The 17857-nt window shown below is 41.3% G+C and overlaps 1 protein-coding gene across 1 annotated transcript; it reads right to left on the bottom strand.

Annotated features, from left to right (window-relative positions):
* Positions 1–4814: 4814 nt before the first annotated feature.
* On the bottom strand, positions 4815–7759 carry LOC119744356 (monocarboxylate transporter 12-like). The gene is made up of 4 exons (XM_038220238.1): positions 7630–7759; positions 6517–7163; positions 6092–6260; positions 4815–5033 (listed from the first exon to the last, which is right to left on the bottom strand). The coding sequence occupies exons 1-4, from the start codon at positions 7718–7720 to the stop codon at positions 4906–4908; spliced, it is 1035 nt and encodes a 344-aa protein (XP_038076166.1). The 5' UTR covers positions 7721–7759; the 3' UTR covers positions 4815–4905.
* Positions 7760–17857: the final 10098 nt, after the last annotated feature.

Here is a 17857-nt window from a genome sequence, read left to right as displayed (position 1 = left end):
GTATAGTATACGTACGGGATACGGAATGTTAAAGGCGTATATAGCATCATTTGCTTTTATGCATGTTTGTTCGCTTCCAATAACACCACTCATCATCACTTTTTAGAGAAATTTGTGGGAAAAAAACATGCACAACCTTTTGTTCGCGAAACACGATTTCGTCGATATTTCCAAAAATCAGTCAACTGACCGATCTTTGGGAATCATTCATATTTCTTGCTTTCAAAATCGATAGCAATCCAGACGGAATGATGTCTTGGGGTGTTTAGTACGAGTGTGATAATCATTTAATCCAAGCAAACTTCTCAATAATTCGGTAGGTTACATTTGAGATAAATGCATGCAAACTAATCCTACAGGCCCTTTGCCTTTAGATCAACATATTGCGTGGTTATTCCATTTGGGTAAACTGTCATCATAACTGTACATCTATTCCTTCCTCCATGATCTACAGCCAAATGTTTAGATCATGTAGATATAACTACACAAAAAAGTGACACAATCGTCATTTTTCTCCCCCAGCCCATGCGTTTCCCTACCCGCACTATTTCTAATTGTCCCTATTACGAGAAATTAACTCTGATCAACAATGAATCGGAGAATTGTGACCCATATCAACTGTTGTTGATATTCTCGAAAGTAATTACCTTCAATAACTAAAAGACTAGCATATGGTAAACAAATTATTTGCAAATAAAATGGCAAACGTGTCTATACAGGGTGAGTTAAAAAAACACAACGAAACCCAAATGTTGGGACCGTTGTTTTAGTGAAGTACTGCATGTAGCACTTTCAAAATCGAGGATATGAAAGTCCAATTCATAAGCTCATGTGCTTTTAAAGTTTAGGAATTTTAAACACAACCACCGTTTTAGGGTTCTGTCCACGGATCACAAAAAAAGTTCAGTTTTTTTTTCAGTAAAACGAAAACAAAATCACATAGGGATGTGTGTGAACCGTTTTCGTTTTTGCTGAAAGAACGTAACCACATGGCTGTAGTGCGGCTGTGTTCCACATACCACTCGGTATTCTTCTGGGCTTTTCCTCCCACCTCTAAAACTGTAATTACTTCTCACTGTCTTCTCTCTACATGTTTCTTCAGGCTTGCGAGCTACAGTGCCTGGGGCATGAACTCTTGAGGAATCCTTGGTTTCACTACCAGAAATGAATAAATAGAAAAATAAATAAAGAAAGAAAGAAATAATCGTTTACTTCGTTTCTTATGAATAAAAAAAACCCGTAAATGCTTCAGATTTCAAACATGCACCTGTCATTTGGCAAGGCTGGTTTGCGACAACCTTGAGACTATAAAGCAAATCATTCTTTGCATACTGCATTTATTAATGTTAATCGGGAAAAATTAATATTAAAAAATTTCATAAAGTACAAATAATACCATGTTCGTATGAATAAAACATGGCATATGTTTTTCCCACCAATATGGTAAGGCTGGGTTGAGACAACCTTGGCATTATAAAGCAATCATTATGCGCCAAAAAATGCTGCATTTATTAATGTTAATCGCGAAAAATGAATATTAAAACAATTCATAAAGTACACATGATACCCTGTTCGTATGAATAAAACATGGCATTTGCTTTTACTGCCAATTTGTAAGCATTTTGTGTGAATACAAATTAAGCAAACGATTTTACTGAAAACCACTTGCTAAAATCTGAAAATATTTTCTTTTCACCTTAAGTTTTAGCTTTTGCTACACTATAAGCGTGTACTTTGTTTCATATGAATAAAAAGGAGTAAATGCTTCAGATTTCAAATATTTTCTTGCCATATTTTAAGGCTGGCTTGGGGCTACCTTGAAGATATAAATGCAAATAATTTTGCCCAAACAATACTGCATTTATTAATGTTAATCGTGAAAAATTGAAATATAAAAGTTTATCAAGTACAAATAATACCGGTACCATGTTCGTATAAATAAAACATGGCATTGGCTTTTACTGCCAATTTGTAAACATGTACCCGTATCTGTATGAATACAAATTAAGCAAACGCTTGCACTAAAAACCATTTGCTCTTGAGTAAGTGGCTTGCACAATGTAAAGGTTCACAGATTTATAAATTTGCAGAAAATAAATTATCGTAACCGAAACGGAAAGCGGCCCACCAACGTGTGTGCGCAGCGCGTATGTACTCACCGTGCGCATTTCTAGCTTCGCGCGCGTTGAGCTAGGTCACGTGCTTAAGGACAGATACATTTAGCTGTATGACTTTATGTTAATTTTTTTGCTCATCCATGAGAAACAACAAAAATGGCGCACATTCATCGGGGCTACGTATTTTTTAAATATGAAATAAAGTTTTTGGGGGGTTGGGTTCCGGTTTATTTACTCACCCTGTAGAGATAAATATGACGATGTACACATAGTTACAAATTATCCTGGCGTGATTTGAACCCACGACCACATGATTACTAGCATTATGAACACTCTATTAACTGAGCTTTCCAGTATTGTCACAATTTGTAAAAACGAAACTTGAAAAAATGTCAAAGAAACATACAACAGCTGAGAAAAACATATTGGGAAAACAAAACAACACAAAACAAAAGTGTCAACACAAACCAAAATTGTCAACTCAAAACAAAAGTGTCAAAACAAAACAAGTGTCAAAACAAAACAAAAGTATCAAACCAAAACAAAAACTACAAAGTTTTTCCTCATATGATAAAAAAACCTTGCATATGTCTGTCAAAATTCATTTAATTGCCCTCGGAGAATACTGACATGATGTAGTCCATGTGCGTGAGGGCGCTATACGATAAAATGAGTCAAAGTCCCGTGGTAACGAAGTGAAAATGTTGAGAATGGCCCTGTAGACCGTGGGCCAGAAATCTCACCCAGAAATGAAGTCCGTTCAACATTTCTGGTGGCAACATAAAAATGCCTGTTCCTCTGCAATTCGAGGCAGAAAGCAATAAACTAAAATTGAAATAGACTGGTGACTGTTTGAAATCGCCCTATAAAAGAAGTCTTGTAAACGAATCTGAATGGACATAAACGAAAGGTGCTGCTCAATCACTTAATTGATTAAACTGAAATGGAATCAAATGCTCTGGTAGCGAAAATGAAACGCGTGTTCAGAGCGATTCTCAAATTCAGACGAAAATGATTTGCTAATTTTCAGAAGTGAATGAACATTTTAGGAAATTGGCCGGGAAAACCTATATATCAGTCTTCGTTTTTACGTATCCGTGTTAAATTCACGTTCCTGTCAACCCAGTGACCTCAAATAATTCTAAGGGACCTCGTCGGGACAAGGAAAGCGACTATTAATGTTTAGTACCTGAAAATGAAAAAAAAAATGGGCAGGCTCAAAATATCTTTTGTGCTTAAAATGTAAAAATGTGCTGCAGACCTGAAACATGTATTTCACCAGAACAATAACTTTATTGACCCAAGGCCCCAAGCACATGATAATAACACATAACGCATCGCACATACTGTTTAAACAGTGGGCGGATGTTCACCATAACCTTCTATTAGTGTTCATTTGTTTTTATTATTATTATTTTTATTATTATTTCAATGCCTGCAATGTCAGTTGCTTAAAAGGCAACACTGTAATAGTTTTGTAAAGTTACTCTTGGATGTAGTGTGGGCCTGACATTTCGAGCTCAGTATCGTTTTGTCTTTCACAAAAGTTCGACTCTGATCGAACTGTCAGTCCGTCTACAGCTATTAGGCCAAAAAAAAAATAAGTCGGTCTCTGGTCAGCGCGCGCGTCGATTTTAATCATGCGCGTCGATCTTTTTTTCCAAAATGTTCCGCGGTAGCTCCAACAGCGCCCTCTATTGCCGCACCTCCTCAATTTTTTTTTACCAAAGAGCACCAAGGAATGGGAAATTGCACCAAGGCAAAGGATCGAGAGCACTAAGGCAAATTATGGAGGACACCAATGTACATGAGGACACCAAAAAAGCAAAATAGTACCAGTAGTCTGTACAATCCAAGCTTGAAAAAAAAAAAAGCAAAAAAAAAAAAAAAAAACCAAAGCCGCGTGGCCGCGTCAATTCCGGCATTTTGGTTTGACCAGAGACCGAATATATATTTTGTTGGCCTTACTATGGTTTATACTTTCACCTGTTTGTACACATAGTCGTCTTTGTTCCTCTGTGCATATGACATGCACGAGTTTGTGGGTTCATTGTCACTGAATTTGAATAGCGAAAGACTGCCCTCGGTGAGGGCACACTGCAATGGGTCTATGAGCAGGTTCCAGCACTATTTTGAATTATTATACCTCATACATATTCATGATCGACAGCCGAACTTTCACTGGTCAATTCACCAGTAAATACACATGCGTAGTAGACTGTCGCACGGGTTACCCGTGCAACAGTTTACTACGCATGCGCTTCACAAAGCAATCCTGGAACTGTCGCACGGGTGTAGTACGCACGCGCGAACATCGCCCAAACGAGCTACACACGAAGAGATAGTTAAGTTATTTTTTAAAGATGCCTCCTGTACAAAAGAATGTTGTACACAAACTACTGTATTTACAGCTGCACTGTATGGTAAACGAACTGAACTAGTGAAGTTGAGCAATACGATTCTTTTGGTGAACTGGACAAGTTTTTCAACAAAAATATTATTTGAGGTTCATCATGCAACGGAAAAAAAACCAATCGGCGCTGAATATGTATGAGGTATAGTAAAACAAATATAACATGGTTTATTTCGGGTGGACCGCCGATATTAGCTCCCCTCGGTATTGGAAGTTGACAAAGTAGTTCCCTCGGCTTCGCCTCGGGAACTAGTTTGTCAACTTCCAATGCCTCGGGGAGCGAATATCGACTGTCCACCCTCAAACCATGTTATGTTTGTATATTAATCTGAAGTTACGTTACAGTGTATGTGAAAATGAAAATGTCCATTGCAATCAACCGGTGTCAGTGAAACACTTTGAAGCCAAGCGATCCACGATACACATAGCCGTCGTTACACCAGCCATGAAACCAAGCGAGAAGAACGAAGCACTGTAGTTTTGCGTCAGGTTGTATAACTCTCCTAAATTGAAACAAATGAAATGAATGAAATGAAAGAAATGAAAGGATATCCAGACAAGGGCGGATCAGGGGGTGGGGCAAAACGGGGGCCGTGACCCCCCCTTTTTTTTTTAGAGACGTCGCAATTCAGGCAGGCACTGCGTGCACCACCATCTTTTCCTCAAACAGATTTGATAAAAATTGTCAGAAATTGCCTCAGATCGAACCACAGAGCATCTAGAATCCCCCCAAATCGGGGCCCTTACACGGGCCACGAACCCCACGCCGTAATTTTTCGAACCACTTTTTGTTGGACCAACAGGGTTTTTTGCCCCTCCCCCCCAAAAAAAACCACATTGTATCCAAAGCCCAATTATTAATCAACACGTATATGCAGAAACGTGCTCTTCAATAACCAATACATTTACTATATAAGACCAACCTTTAATTGATCGTTTTCTTCTCATGATTGTATCTGATTGTATCGATTTAATTGAAAGATATCCTACTTGTGGGTAATCTGTATTTTATTTTAATGTTTATTGTATTGTGATGGTGTTTTGTAATTGTTACGTTTTTCTTTTTAAGCCGGTAGTTTTTAATAAAACACGAATCGTAGTTATTATCATTCATTTTTTATATTGTAAATAACTTTCAATTCAGCCTTTGGCTGCGAATCGCATTTGGTTAATTAAATTAACATGTTTGAATTCGAGCGATTACAATGCAGTGCGCCCCCAAGAGTTTGCCACGGAGAGTTCATTTTTCGCAGTGCTTTGTGGGAGATTGTTGACAAATTCGCAGCGCAAAACATTTGAAATTGTTAAGGCTTTCCTTTCATTAGTTTCATAAGCGTAAGGTTCGAGTACATGTTTGCCCTTTTCTTTTCTTAGTTCAATGTGGTGTTTTTTGTAAGGTGGCAGAACGCTATGCCCCAATCTATACGAATTACACTCATTCAAATGGGCCGTGTTTTGTCGACCGTAAACTTGAAAATATTGGACTCTCCATGGCAAACTATCTTGGTGTAACACTGCATTGTGAATCGCCTGAATTAAACTGAATAGAATTGAATCTTACCCGCAAGAAAACTGCCCAACACCTCCCCAGTGCCGAATAGGCAGATACCTATTATGTAAATGTCCGTGACATAGCCTGTTTCCTCGTAGAGTTCTTTCGTGACCGACAGAGCAATCCAATTGATGACTCCTTCTGCAGCCCCGTTTACGCCGGCCAACAACATTAGAGCCTGCAGGGTTAGAATGCCCCCCACAAATCAATAGTTTTTTTTTATATATTTTATTGTGAAAACAACATTTACTTGTTTAAAAGTGCAACGGACATGTATAATGCCCTTGTAAGTTCTCTTATCTAGAATTCCTTACCATGTTAACAACGGGGTCCTCGTTTAATGCTTTTTTTCACAACTGTCTTGCTATTTCAAACAAGCACATAATCAACCTCGGCCAACGCCGTGCAAACACTGCTATGTTGAATGGACTTACCAAATAGTTATCCGCAGCTGCATAGTCCAGGAAAAAGGAGACAGTATTGACGAGATTCAGTACCACGAACATCCAGAACGCGCTCATGAGCTTGCGGTCAAGGATGAATGGGTGGACAGCCCTGCCGAGAAGATGTCCAATTCCCCCTGCCGTTGACAGGAAGGCAGCTTGAACGCTAGGGATACCCCTCGCTATAGCGTGTGGAACCAGGAACACCATCCAAGCCGCGAACACGGCTCCCAGGAGGGGCCATGTAGTTAAATGCAGCAGCACCCTGGGATGCTTGACGCAGAAATGCAACGAGAGCCATTGGACCACTGAAGAGGCAAAGGCACTGAGCTTGGAACGGATGTCGCTTGGTCCGTTATGTGAGCTTTCACTGTCTTCTTTTTTTAGTTTCGCATAACCTGACGGCGGCAGCCTCTGTAAGGCGCCACATGCCGTGACGTTCAGACTGGCGGCAGCAATGATTAGCATGGCGCCACGCCATCCATACGTCATCGTCAGAAGGTCGACAATAGGTGGGCACACCATCATACCAAACGAACCGCCCAATCCAGCGAGGCCAAACATGAAGGGGAATCGCTCAGGAAAAGACACCATCAACAGCATTACCTGTGGCAAGTACGCAAGGCTCAGACCAAAACCTACCCCCCCAAGAAAAAAGAAACACCCCAACAAACAAACAAACAAAACAAAACGAAAACAAAATTCATAATCAGTATTCCGTTTTCCCCTCATAATTACGAACATTTTATGCTCTTTTAAAGAATCCTGCGTACCGTAAGATTGCCTACAATTCAGACCATATGGTAAAAAAAATGCAGTTTGGGCCAGATGCTGTGTTTCGTTTAGGTACAAAATGATTTAGAGAAGTTGCAACTTGCATTAGATGTATAACGGAGTTACCACATAACTCGTGTGCCAATACATGTACGATCGATGCCACAATACAAAACTTGACAGTGTTCCCTACGAGATATAGCAACTGCACTGTTTTTGAAGGGTGGAACATTGATTGGCACTGCGCTCAATAGGACTTCACCTTTATGACAGAATGATGACCGTCTACTTCAGATTGCTTAGGCTGCTAAAACATTCTGATATACACACCTGTTAGTGCAAGAGTGATGGCCAACTGATAAACGTTACTGACGAACGCAGTAGCCAAGAACCCGACGAAGAGCAATCCTCCGCCAGTCATCACACACAAGCGATTGTCGACTGTCCGTGCAATGTTGCCAGTCAGAGGAGCTGTGGACACATAAAACCATTTCTGGTCATGCTGAACCAGGCAGTAGCAAGATAAATTTGATAGGCCAGTTCGGCCTTCCACCTGTATAAGTGCACATCAAACTTCAGATAAAATGCAGTGGTGGGTCTATCGGTCTGCAATTCTTTATTCAATCGGGAATAAAACTGGAAATATAACTACAACAAAAGTTGAATGTAGCATAAAAAAACCATTGTGTCATAGAAAGTTTTCGATTTGTTCGTACTTCAGGATTATAACTTTTCAATTTTGTTGTTTATCTCCCAGCGACACTTGTCAATACGTATTTGTTGCAGACGCAGTTGGAAACCGAACTTAGTTATTCAAGTTGGAACTGTGGAAAGCAACAGTGAAAGCACCGTACCGGTGATGAGGTGATCCGGTGAATCGGTAAAATCGGAAGGTTGTGCGACAGGTTAAAGCAACCTAATATAATAATAATAATAATAATAATAATTTGGGAGGCTAATCATCCTTTAGGGCCCTGTCACACTTCTGCGTATCCTAATTCCTTATGAGTTGCGCATTGACATTTTTTTCATACGCAGTCGTACGCACAATACGCACCTCATATGCATCTCTATCGTTTTGTGTAGGTTTTATGTACGCAGATATACGCATGGTACGACCCAGTACGCAGAATAGTTTTGGGCATGCACAAAACTACGCTGCGTACGCTGTTACGCAGGTCATAAGTTATAAATACGCAGCGCATCGGTCCCGCATCGGTCGAGTGCGTTACGAGTACGCTATGTGTTCGTGACGCACCCCGTCAGCATATGAGCCGCCTGTATTGGACGTATACATAGCGTACTTGCAGCGCAGATGCAACGCACGCTGAACGGCGAGCGGCAGAAATGCGGCGGGAATACGCTCAGAAGTGCGTGAAGCATGCGGTCGGCATAAGTCGGGTGCGTCCGGAATACACTCGGCATGCGTACTGCATACTGACCTATTCGCAGCCCGAAAAATAATGTTGTGCACTGAATACGCAACTCATACGCATCTCAAACGCAATGGATGCGCTGAATTCGTTACTTGTACGCTAGATGTGCGTCGCACATAAGTCAAAGTGATCAAAACATTTCGACGTTAAAGGATACGCAAAGGTGTGACAGGGGCTTTAGCCCCTGTCACACTTTCGCGTATCCTAATTCCTTATGAGTTCCTTATCAACATTTTTCAATACGCAGCCGTACGCTCAAAACGTCGAAATTTTTTGAATACTTTGACTTATGTGCGACGCACATCTAGCGTACAAGTAACGAATTCAGCGCATCTATTGCGTATGAGATTCGTATGAGTTGCGTATGCAGTGCACAACATTATTTTTCGGGCTGCGAATAGGTCAGTATGCAGTGCGCATGCTGAGCGTATTCCGGACGCACCCGACTCAAGCCGCCTTTCCATAAGTGCGTTTTTCGGTCCGTTTTGTGTCCGTTTTGTGCCCGTTGCGTATACGATGTGTATACGTTGAGTTTTTACCGAAATGATGAATCGAAACACAGAAAAAACATAAGCTCCTTTCCATATACACCCATGCGTTGCGTGTCCGTTATTGACGTCCGTCACAATCGCTACACAGAGCGATTTTAACGGATGCCAAAATGTTTACGGACAATAATGCGCATGTTCCATAACCTTTGATCAGTGCAAATTCGCTGTAGATAGAGCGCGCGCTGAATGAATGTCATCGAAAGAGTCAAAATGCCAGCACTGATTTTAATTGTTGCTATGGCCACAAAACGCACATTTTACGGACGCAAAAAAACGCACTGATGGAAAGACAAACGACTTGCGCAAAACGCATCGTATACGCAACGGATTTAAAACGGACGCAAAACGCATTTATGGAAAGGCCGCTTTATGCCGACCGCATGCCTGACGCAATACGTCGGCATTCGCTATGAGTTCGTTCAGCGTGCGTTGTATCTGCGCTGCAAGTACGCTATGTATACGTCCAATATAGGCGGCTCATCATGCTGACGGGGTGCGTGCCGGGAGGTCAGCGTATTACTGCGTATGAACCGCTTATCCCCCACGAACACATAGCGTACTCGTACCGTGCTCGACCGATGCGGGACCGATGCGCTGCGTATTTATAACTTATGACCTGCGTAACAGCGTACGCAGCGTAGTTTTGTGCATGCCCAAAACTATCCGGCGTATTGGGCCGTACCATGCGTATGCCTGCGTACATAAAACTTACACAAAACGATAGAGATGCATATGAGGTGCGTATTGTGCGTACGACTGCGTATGAAAAAAATGTCAATGCGCACCTCATAAGGAATTAGGATACGCAGAAGTGTGACGGGCCCTTACTGGCAGCTGGGATGCTGAATTGCGAAGGACGCGGCTACAACGTGGTCGGGCCGCTGGCACGTAAAGGCGCCTTTGGCTGCCGGCCACATTGACTAATGACCACGGAGCACAACCTGAGATCGAAAGTGTTTGATTTTTCCGGAGGGAGGAAAACCGGAGGGCCCGGAGAAAAACCCTCGTGGCACAGGAGAGAACAAACACACAACTCTACTCACATTCGTCACCGTTTTGACGAAGTGACGCATCCGTCCAAAACCGAGATTTTCTGAAATCTGAGATTTTGGGATATTCTAACATTTTATGATGTCCTCTATGTGATCCGCGGCCAGGCCATGATCCGCGGCCAGGATTCGAACCGTGGTCACCTTGATGAGGCGAGCGCTTTACGCACAAGCCACCCATGATTTTACCAGTTCACCGGATCATCGGGCCACCGTACAGATGTGTGCGATGAAAATTCGGGCCGATCTGGCCTTACACCGGTCGACCGGGTGAACTCAAACGTGTTTGATTTTTTTTTGCCTCCGATTTCACAGGATCCGATGTCACCGGAGTGTGCGGGCAGCACTCCGATTTCACCGGACGCGATATTCATGTTTACCAATCAGATTCACGAAGAAAGTCACATGAATCATAATTGACGGCTCCTATTTTGTTATCAATCACGTGACTGGTCATCTGGGACTGATCATCATGTGACTGAGTACAGAAAGGAATCGGCCACGTGTGTGAGTAAACAAACAGTACCGGTGATTCGGTGATCCGGTAAACCAGTAAATTAAGGTGTGCGGCGCGCTTAATTTGAATTTCATCTCCAATATATTGTCTATCAGCTCGACAATTAAAAAAAGGAGGACAGTCGTGACCAAGTAAATAATTATATACCAGTTTCTCGCCCTGTCCACTTTGCGTCTATCCACCTCCTTTCCCTATTTAATTTGAATCATACATTTACATTGTATATTTTGTCTTTTCATTTTCCACGAGTAAACTCGTAAGTATGTATGCAAGTTCAAAATCTGGTTGAAAGGGTGACGGCCTCTTTGGAAACAAAAGTATCAACAAAAGAGTCGAGAAAATGGAAGAATCCATCCGCCATCTCGGAAAGTCCGCATGCATCTTGGGGGACATTTGCAAAAATGGGCATTTGCAAAAATGCCCGGACAAGAAACTACTTTTTGTACTTGGCCTAATGAGCCAGGTTTAACATAAAGGAAAGATGATGTTGAAGAATGCAATGAACTTATTGTTAGCAGCTAATATCCATGATCAAAACGAATGTCGTACACACGCTCACCCAAAACAAGGCCTAGGCTGTGTGTCATGCTTACGACGGTCCCCAACACGGCTGTAGAACACTGAAGTGAGTCTTGCATTGGGTTGAACAGCACCCCAAAGGATTTCAGTATACCAAACTCCACGAAAAATACCGCAAAGGCTGTAAGAACGAGCAGCCAGCTTCCCTCCATCTTGGATACTTTCAACATCCGATATCTGCGGGAAAAACTTTGGAATGAGTTTCATCTTTATCTACGATATTCATCTATGATGGTCATCACAGGTTGCTGTTATGTATGGCTCGGGAGAGATGTGTAAACATACAGTATGAACACTGCCGCTGGAACAAACCTTTGCCAGGGGGTGCTGGAATTTCTAAAGGACGGACAAAATTAATACGAAAGCGGACCGCAAAGCCCTTACGTCGTGGATTAATTTGGAATGTAGATGCTCTGTGGTGCAATCTGAGGCGATTCCTGGCCACTTTCAAGGATTTTTTGATTCAAGTTAAAACAAATGGTTCCACTGGAAGCGGATGAATTTCTGTTCATAAAAATTTTCACATAGTTCTAACTCACCAAACGATGTAGCTCTCAATATATTTCCATTGCCATTTGTTTGTTACAGGGAATGGCAAATATAAAATACTAAAAGACCAAATGCATTTTTACGTTTAGGCCACAAAAATAAATACTCGGTCTCTAGTCAGCGCGCGCGTCGATTTTAATCATGCGCGTCAACCTTTTTTTTCTTCTTCAAATTAACACGGAAGCTACAACAGCGCCCTCTATTGCCGCACCTCCTCAAATTTTTGTACCAAGGAGCACCAAGGAATGGGGAAATTGCACCAAGGCAAATGATAAAGGACACCAAGGCAAATTATGGAGGACACCAATGTATAATGAGGACACAAAAAAGCAAAATAGTACCCACCTTGTCTGTACAATTCAAGCTTGAAAAAAAAAAGCCACCAAAAAAAAAAACCCCGCGTCGCCGCATCAATTCAAGAACTTCGGTCTGACCAGAGACCGATTATTTTTTTGGGGTGGCCTTATGATCGGTAGATGGCAATTATGTTGGGGCTAGGCAAGGATTTATCGGTCTACTGAATTTTTATGAGGAAAAACTTGCAGAGGGTAAAGCATGAATGATTTTTTTTTAATTAAAACGAAACTACACTGGAATTGGCGTCTGGCTTGACTAGTTTCAATGAGAGCCCGTCCCACTCCTATTAGGTTGGGGATGTGTGTGTGTGTGTGAACCTTGCTATTTGTTAATGCTGAGTACAGAATGCTTGCAACGTCAATGAAACTTTCCAATGAAAAGAAAAACCTTCAGGGGAAAGGTATGAACTTTTGCCCCTATTGAAAGATCGAGTGAAAAAAATCCTGGCAAACAAAAGTGCCCCTCTCGCGGTTATAAAATAATGTGCCCCCTCGAGATGAAAACAAAACTGCTCCTCAAACTCACACATAAAAACATACGATCGCTTGAAATAAAATTGACTCCTCTTTTGAATGCAAAACTGCCCCTCAAAAACACAAGTGCCCCTATCGCATTAATAAGATTGTGCACCTTTTTGAGATGGAAAACTACCCCTCGAAAGCACAAATGCCCCTCTCGCAATTATAAAATTGTGCCCTTCTCGAGATGGAAAATTGGCCATAAAAACAATAGTGCTCCTTTTGCGATAACTTCTCGAGATGTATATAAAACTGCCCTTTAAAGCACAATTTTATTAGTACCCGCTCTTAACATTAAAATTATGCCCCTCTCAGGGAAAAGTGGCCTTAAAAATAAAAGTGCTGCTCCTCACGCGAATAAAATGGTCACCGAGCTGGCCATCAAAAGCAACAGTGCCCCTCTCACGATTAAAAAAACCCGGTATCTCTATTCATTACTAGTCAAATTCATGGGCGGACCCAGAGAGGTTACTACCGGGGGCGGAGGGTGTGCGGTGTGCCGAAGGCCCAAAGGCGGGTGGCAACGGGGACATGCCTCCCCCCCCCCCCCCAAAAAAAAAAGCATCCGATTTTTTCAGTTACGTCACAAAAAAAGGCAGCCACTACGTACACCGCCGTCTATTACTAAAAAAACAAATGGTTCATGGGGTCAGCAATTGCCTCATATCGCACAACAGAGGATCTAGAATCCATACTTTGGGGGGGGGGGGGTTGGCTTAAGCGGGCCCCGAACTCCATGTAGGCCGTGAATTTGTGAACCCACTTTTTTTGGAGACCAAAGTTTTGGCTTTGTTGTATCCTGTCTAGTTGATGGTCACCTAATATATTGGTTCAAGTTGTGGTCACGATCATTGCCTTAGTATCGACTTTTGTCTCCTGATTATTTTTCAATTTGTACGATTTATTGAAATGGGAAAAGCTACGCACTTTTGTTTTTACATTTTCAACGCTCTGAAAACAAGCTGTTGCTTTTGGTTGTTTTTGCCCTCATTACGCACAAAAACATACGCCTGAAATATTGTCGGGCCGCAACAATATTCGAAATGTGTACAGTAAATATTCCATAACTAAACGTGGGCTTTTTTTAAGATATCTCCTTTAAAAGTCAATAACATTTGTTTGTTTGAAAATTATCAATTTAAAAACTGAAAACTTTGAAAATAGCACGAAGAGAGACAGTTGAACACTGCAAGCCAGGCTTAAGGTATCAACCACGAGCCACGGTCTCTCCACCGGTTCTGTCCACCGATGGTAGGGATTAAGTACGTGCGAGAGCACTCGGATAAATTTCCATTGATTTAAATTTTTATGAGTGTCATTTCCATCCATCCCGTCGGAAGTGTGGGATGCATAATATCACTGACTAATTCAAATATGTATGGCAAAGGCAGCCTAATATAAAGATAAAACTACCAAAACTTCAAAGTAAGGAGCAGAAGGTTCACATCGAGAACGTTAGTAACAAATTAAACAGTTTGTCATTTTGCACGGAAGCATTCGACTCATTGCTTTACAATCAACCCCAGTCAAAGACCCAAACAGAAATGACAAGTTTTTAAAAGAAGACGGAAAAGGGAACGGGGAAGTTCTAATAAAAGCAATGATATAGTCGCTATATATAGTCGTTATATTGGCAATATGGGGTATTTGGGAAAATTCCTTTACGAAGTGTAATTTATCATTCGGGATGCCAAAACCTTTCCATTAATGGAGTTATTATTCATACAGCAATAACGACTAGTTTTACAAACTCATTCAAAATGGAATGCTAAATATCAGTCGGTCAATATCAACGTGTTTAATACTAAGGCTATTGATGATTCACAGTTTAGGAATGAAAATATAATCCGGAAGGTTCTCGCGTAAGGCTTAGGCCTATCTGTCAAAAAATGAGTAGCGCGCACATGGGTATAGTTGGAAATGATACTTAATCTTTAATAATCCTACATCGAAGCTAAGGCCAAAAAAGCCTCCGGTTTCTGGTATGCGCGCGCGTCGCCGTAACCATGCGCGTCGACAAAACTATTTTTTTTTTCATTGTAAGATGATTACTCAAAACCGCCAAACTCACTGGTTCGACTGGAATCCTGCTGCTGCACAATTCTAACGTGTTTTGAGATGTGGTTACGATCGAGTATATAGCTTTATGTAGTTTTTCTGGGCTGCCACATATTTTGCACAGAATAGTCGGGCACCATTTGCAGACGGTGTTGTAAACCTGTAAACGCTATTTAATTAGTTAATCTGCTTCCTTACATATTGCCAATATGTCAGGGAGCAGACTATTGACCAGCCTGGCAGCACAGAGTATTTTGCAATTGTTCCAAGATCATGCAACAACCATCAATACACTACGAAAGAGAGTCACGAGAGACATTTGGGTGACATTTTTCACACTTACTGGATAATACAACGAATAAATGAAATCGAAAAGGACAGATTTTGATTAAAGTTGAAGTACAGACATAGCCCACATGTGCTATGTACACGGTGTTCAAATATTTTTTTTAACAAAATGATATATTTCAGCGGATACGGTACATAAACAATGAGAATCTAAGGTGAAAATGACACTTACGTCTGAGTGAGATTAACCCTTGCTAGAGAGAGGCACAATTATATACAATGTACTAGTTCAGTAATCAATGCAGATGGAACTCTTCGAAAGTGAGTAACCAAAGAATGTGCGAATGCTCTTTTGGAATGTGATTTTAGAAGCTGCGTTACTTAATGAACAAAAAGACTTCAAAGTTGGATGAGTCAGAGACTATGGCCAAGTTTGGGCAAGGACCATTAGTCGACTAGTGGTTAATTTGTGACGTACCTTACGCCTGCGCACTAACAAAAAAAATAAGTCTGAATATATTTGTTTGTACGTGTGAAAATATGTTTTGTACAGCGGCCGCCACTTATTATGTGGCGGCCGCCACATAATATGTCTCGTTCGAGATATTGGGAGACAACAGACCCCCTCCTTGTCCACAGCATATGGTTTTAAATCCATGCATGAAAACTTTCACAATGAACTAAGAAAAGAAACCCAAAAAATACACTCATTTTCAACGATTGTCATCATGATGTCCAATCTAACATTAGTAACATTTGTGGGAAAACAGGAGCAAATATGGCCATCAAATAGCTTGGTTTTTTTCGTGTTTAACAAGTCAAATTATGTCAACCACTTCCCCATTAATAGGGAAAGGAAGTCTCATGACATGGTAAGACTAGACGCCAAGGGCTGCACGTCAGGGTGGATGGGAGAAGTTTTCACCTGCCACTAGATGGCGCTGTTGGTGATCCACCTCAATTGCGATTCTGTTTTTGGCGACCTCATTTTTGGTTACGCGATTCTGCCGACAAGAATGATGACCTTTTACAAGCATCCCAACCAATATACCGATTAAATGACACATAACCCGTACCACCGGCACAACGTGGAGCCTCTTTATCCAACACTTCAATGATTTGGGCGACATGAATTACAATATTGCAAACAAGAACGACAAATGGCGGTGGTGGCGGTGGGATGGGGTGGAGTGGTGGTGGAAGGGGGGGGGGGTATATACAACCCCACATCCTTCTGGCAACTCCCCTGCTCGTCAAAACAACAGTAGATATACAATAAACTGTGCCTCTTTGAACTGTATACTAAACCCCTTACGTCACGGCCGAGGAAAATGTTTTATTCATCCATGGCGGTATAGAATCTGTACTTATGTTATACGTTTAACATAATAATAACCGAATACCTTCAGTGAATGGTGCTGTTCCAGGTATTATTCCCTTCTTCTTTTGCTGAATCGGGCTTCCGGGTTTCGCATTGCCGTTGTACTGCACATCATACAGTCTACCATTAATTAGTATAAGTACTTCGATGCATTGTTAATATCGAAACCAATTTCAACTACACGTATAGTTAATTGCATTTTTCGAAACCACTTGATGTGCACGGCAAGCTTGACGAGGCTTTGGAAACGCGGCAGCCCTGTATCATTTCTGACCCGGAAGCGAAGTTTTCACGAGATCGGACAATATCAAAAGAGGGCGCTCTCTCTCTCTCTCGCTCTGCATTATGCATATTCATGATGTCCGTGGCTTTAGAGAATAAGCTATATATAACACGGAATAATGTGTATAAATCACCAGCAATTGGCAGCTGATTCGTGGACTGGTTGGAAGTAGTCCTGACTTCTAATCAGGTGATTCGAGTTCAAATCTCAGTGAGCGTTTTTCACTTCTTCTCATTTAAACTTTTAAATAGCTAAAGTGAGGAAGCAACATCTTGGATTTATGTTGTGGGGAATAATGCATTAAATATGCATGGAATGGACCAATCAAAAGATGGGAAACGGATGTCGTTGGGGAAAAAAAGATTCGCGGCCCGGACTGTTATGAGTCGTCTCTTTAGAGTCAAGTTAAAGCAAAATCTGGGTTAACTACTGCAACAACAGTTAATGAAGGAAACACGCTTTGTCAGTTCCACATACAATTTGCCTCTCTACTGTACAGTTACACATTCAGACATGGCTTCATTCATGTCTCGTATTTTCGGTTTTGGTTCGTCTTTTTATTTGGTCTAGTTCTGTTTTGTCTCATCAAGTCAATGTTTCTTAATTTTATATACAATTGACAGTCCCTGAACATTAAAACCTTCATTTTTATGTATAAATATATTTTTTGTTTATGTCTATGTTAAGGTTTAAAATAAAAAAATGAAGAAATAATTGACAGTTTCCAACCGTCTACTGCAATATTACATAACAAACAGCAGAATATTTGTAGTTCGTTCGTTCGTGTGTGTGGTCGCCAACTTGTTCAAGATTGGTGCTTTAAACGGGCAGACTGGAAGAAAGTCAATCTGCCGAACATTTATAGTAAATATGCAATAAACGGGGACCAGTCTATATATAGGCGTGTTGTCGCAGTTGAACTTGGACTCTGACCCCTTTTGTACTCCACGCAGAGCAATACGTGCGCTAACCTGTTCCCGGCCCAAGTGAAC

This window comes from Patiria miniata, unplaced genomic scaffold (genome assembly GCF_015706575.1).
Source record: "Patiria miniata isolate m_02_andy unplaced genomic scaffold, ASM1570657v1 HiC_scaffold_7, whole genome shotgun sequence".
NCBI lineage: Eukaryota > Metazoa > Echinodermata > Asteroidea > Valvatida > Asterinidae > Patiria > Patiria miniata.
The sequence above is the reverse complement of the archived record's forward strand: the minus strand, read 5'-3'. Positions and strand labels throughout refer to the sequence as shown.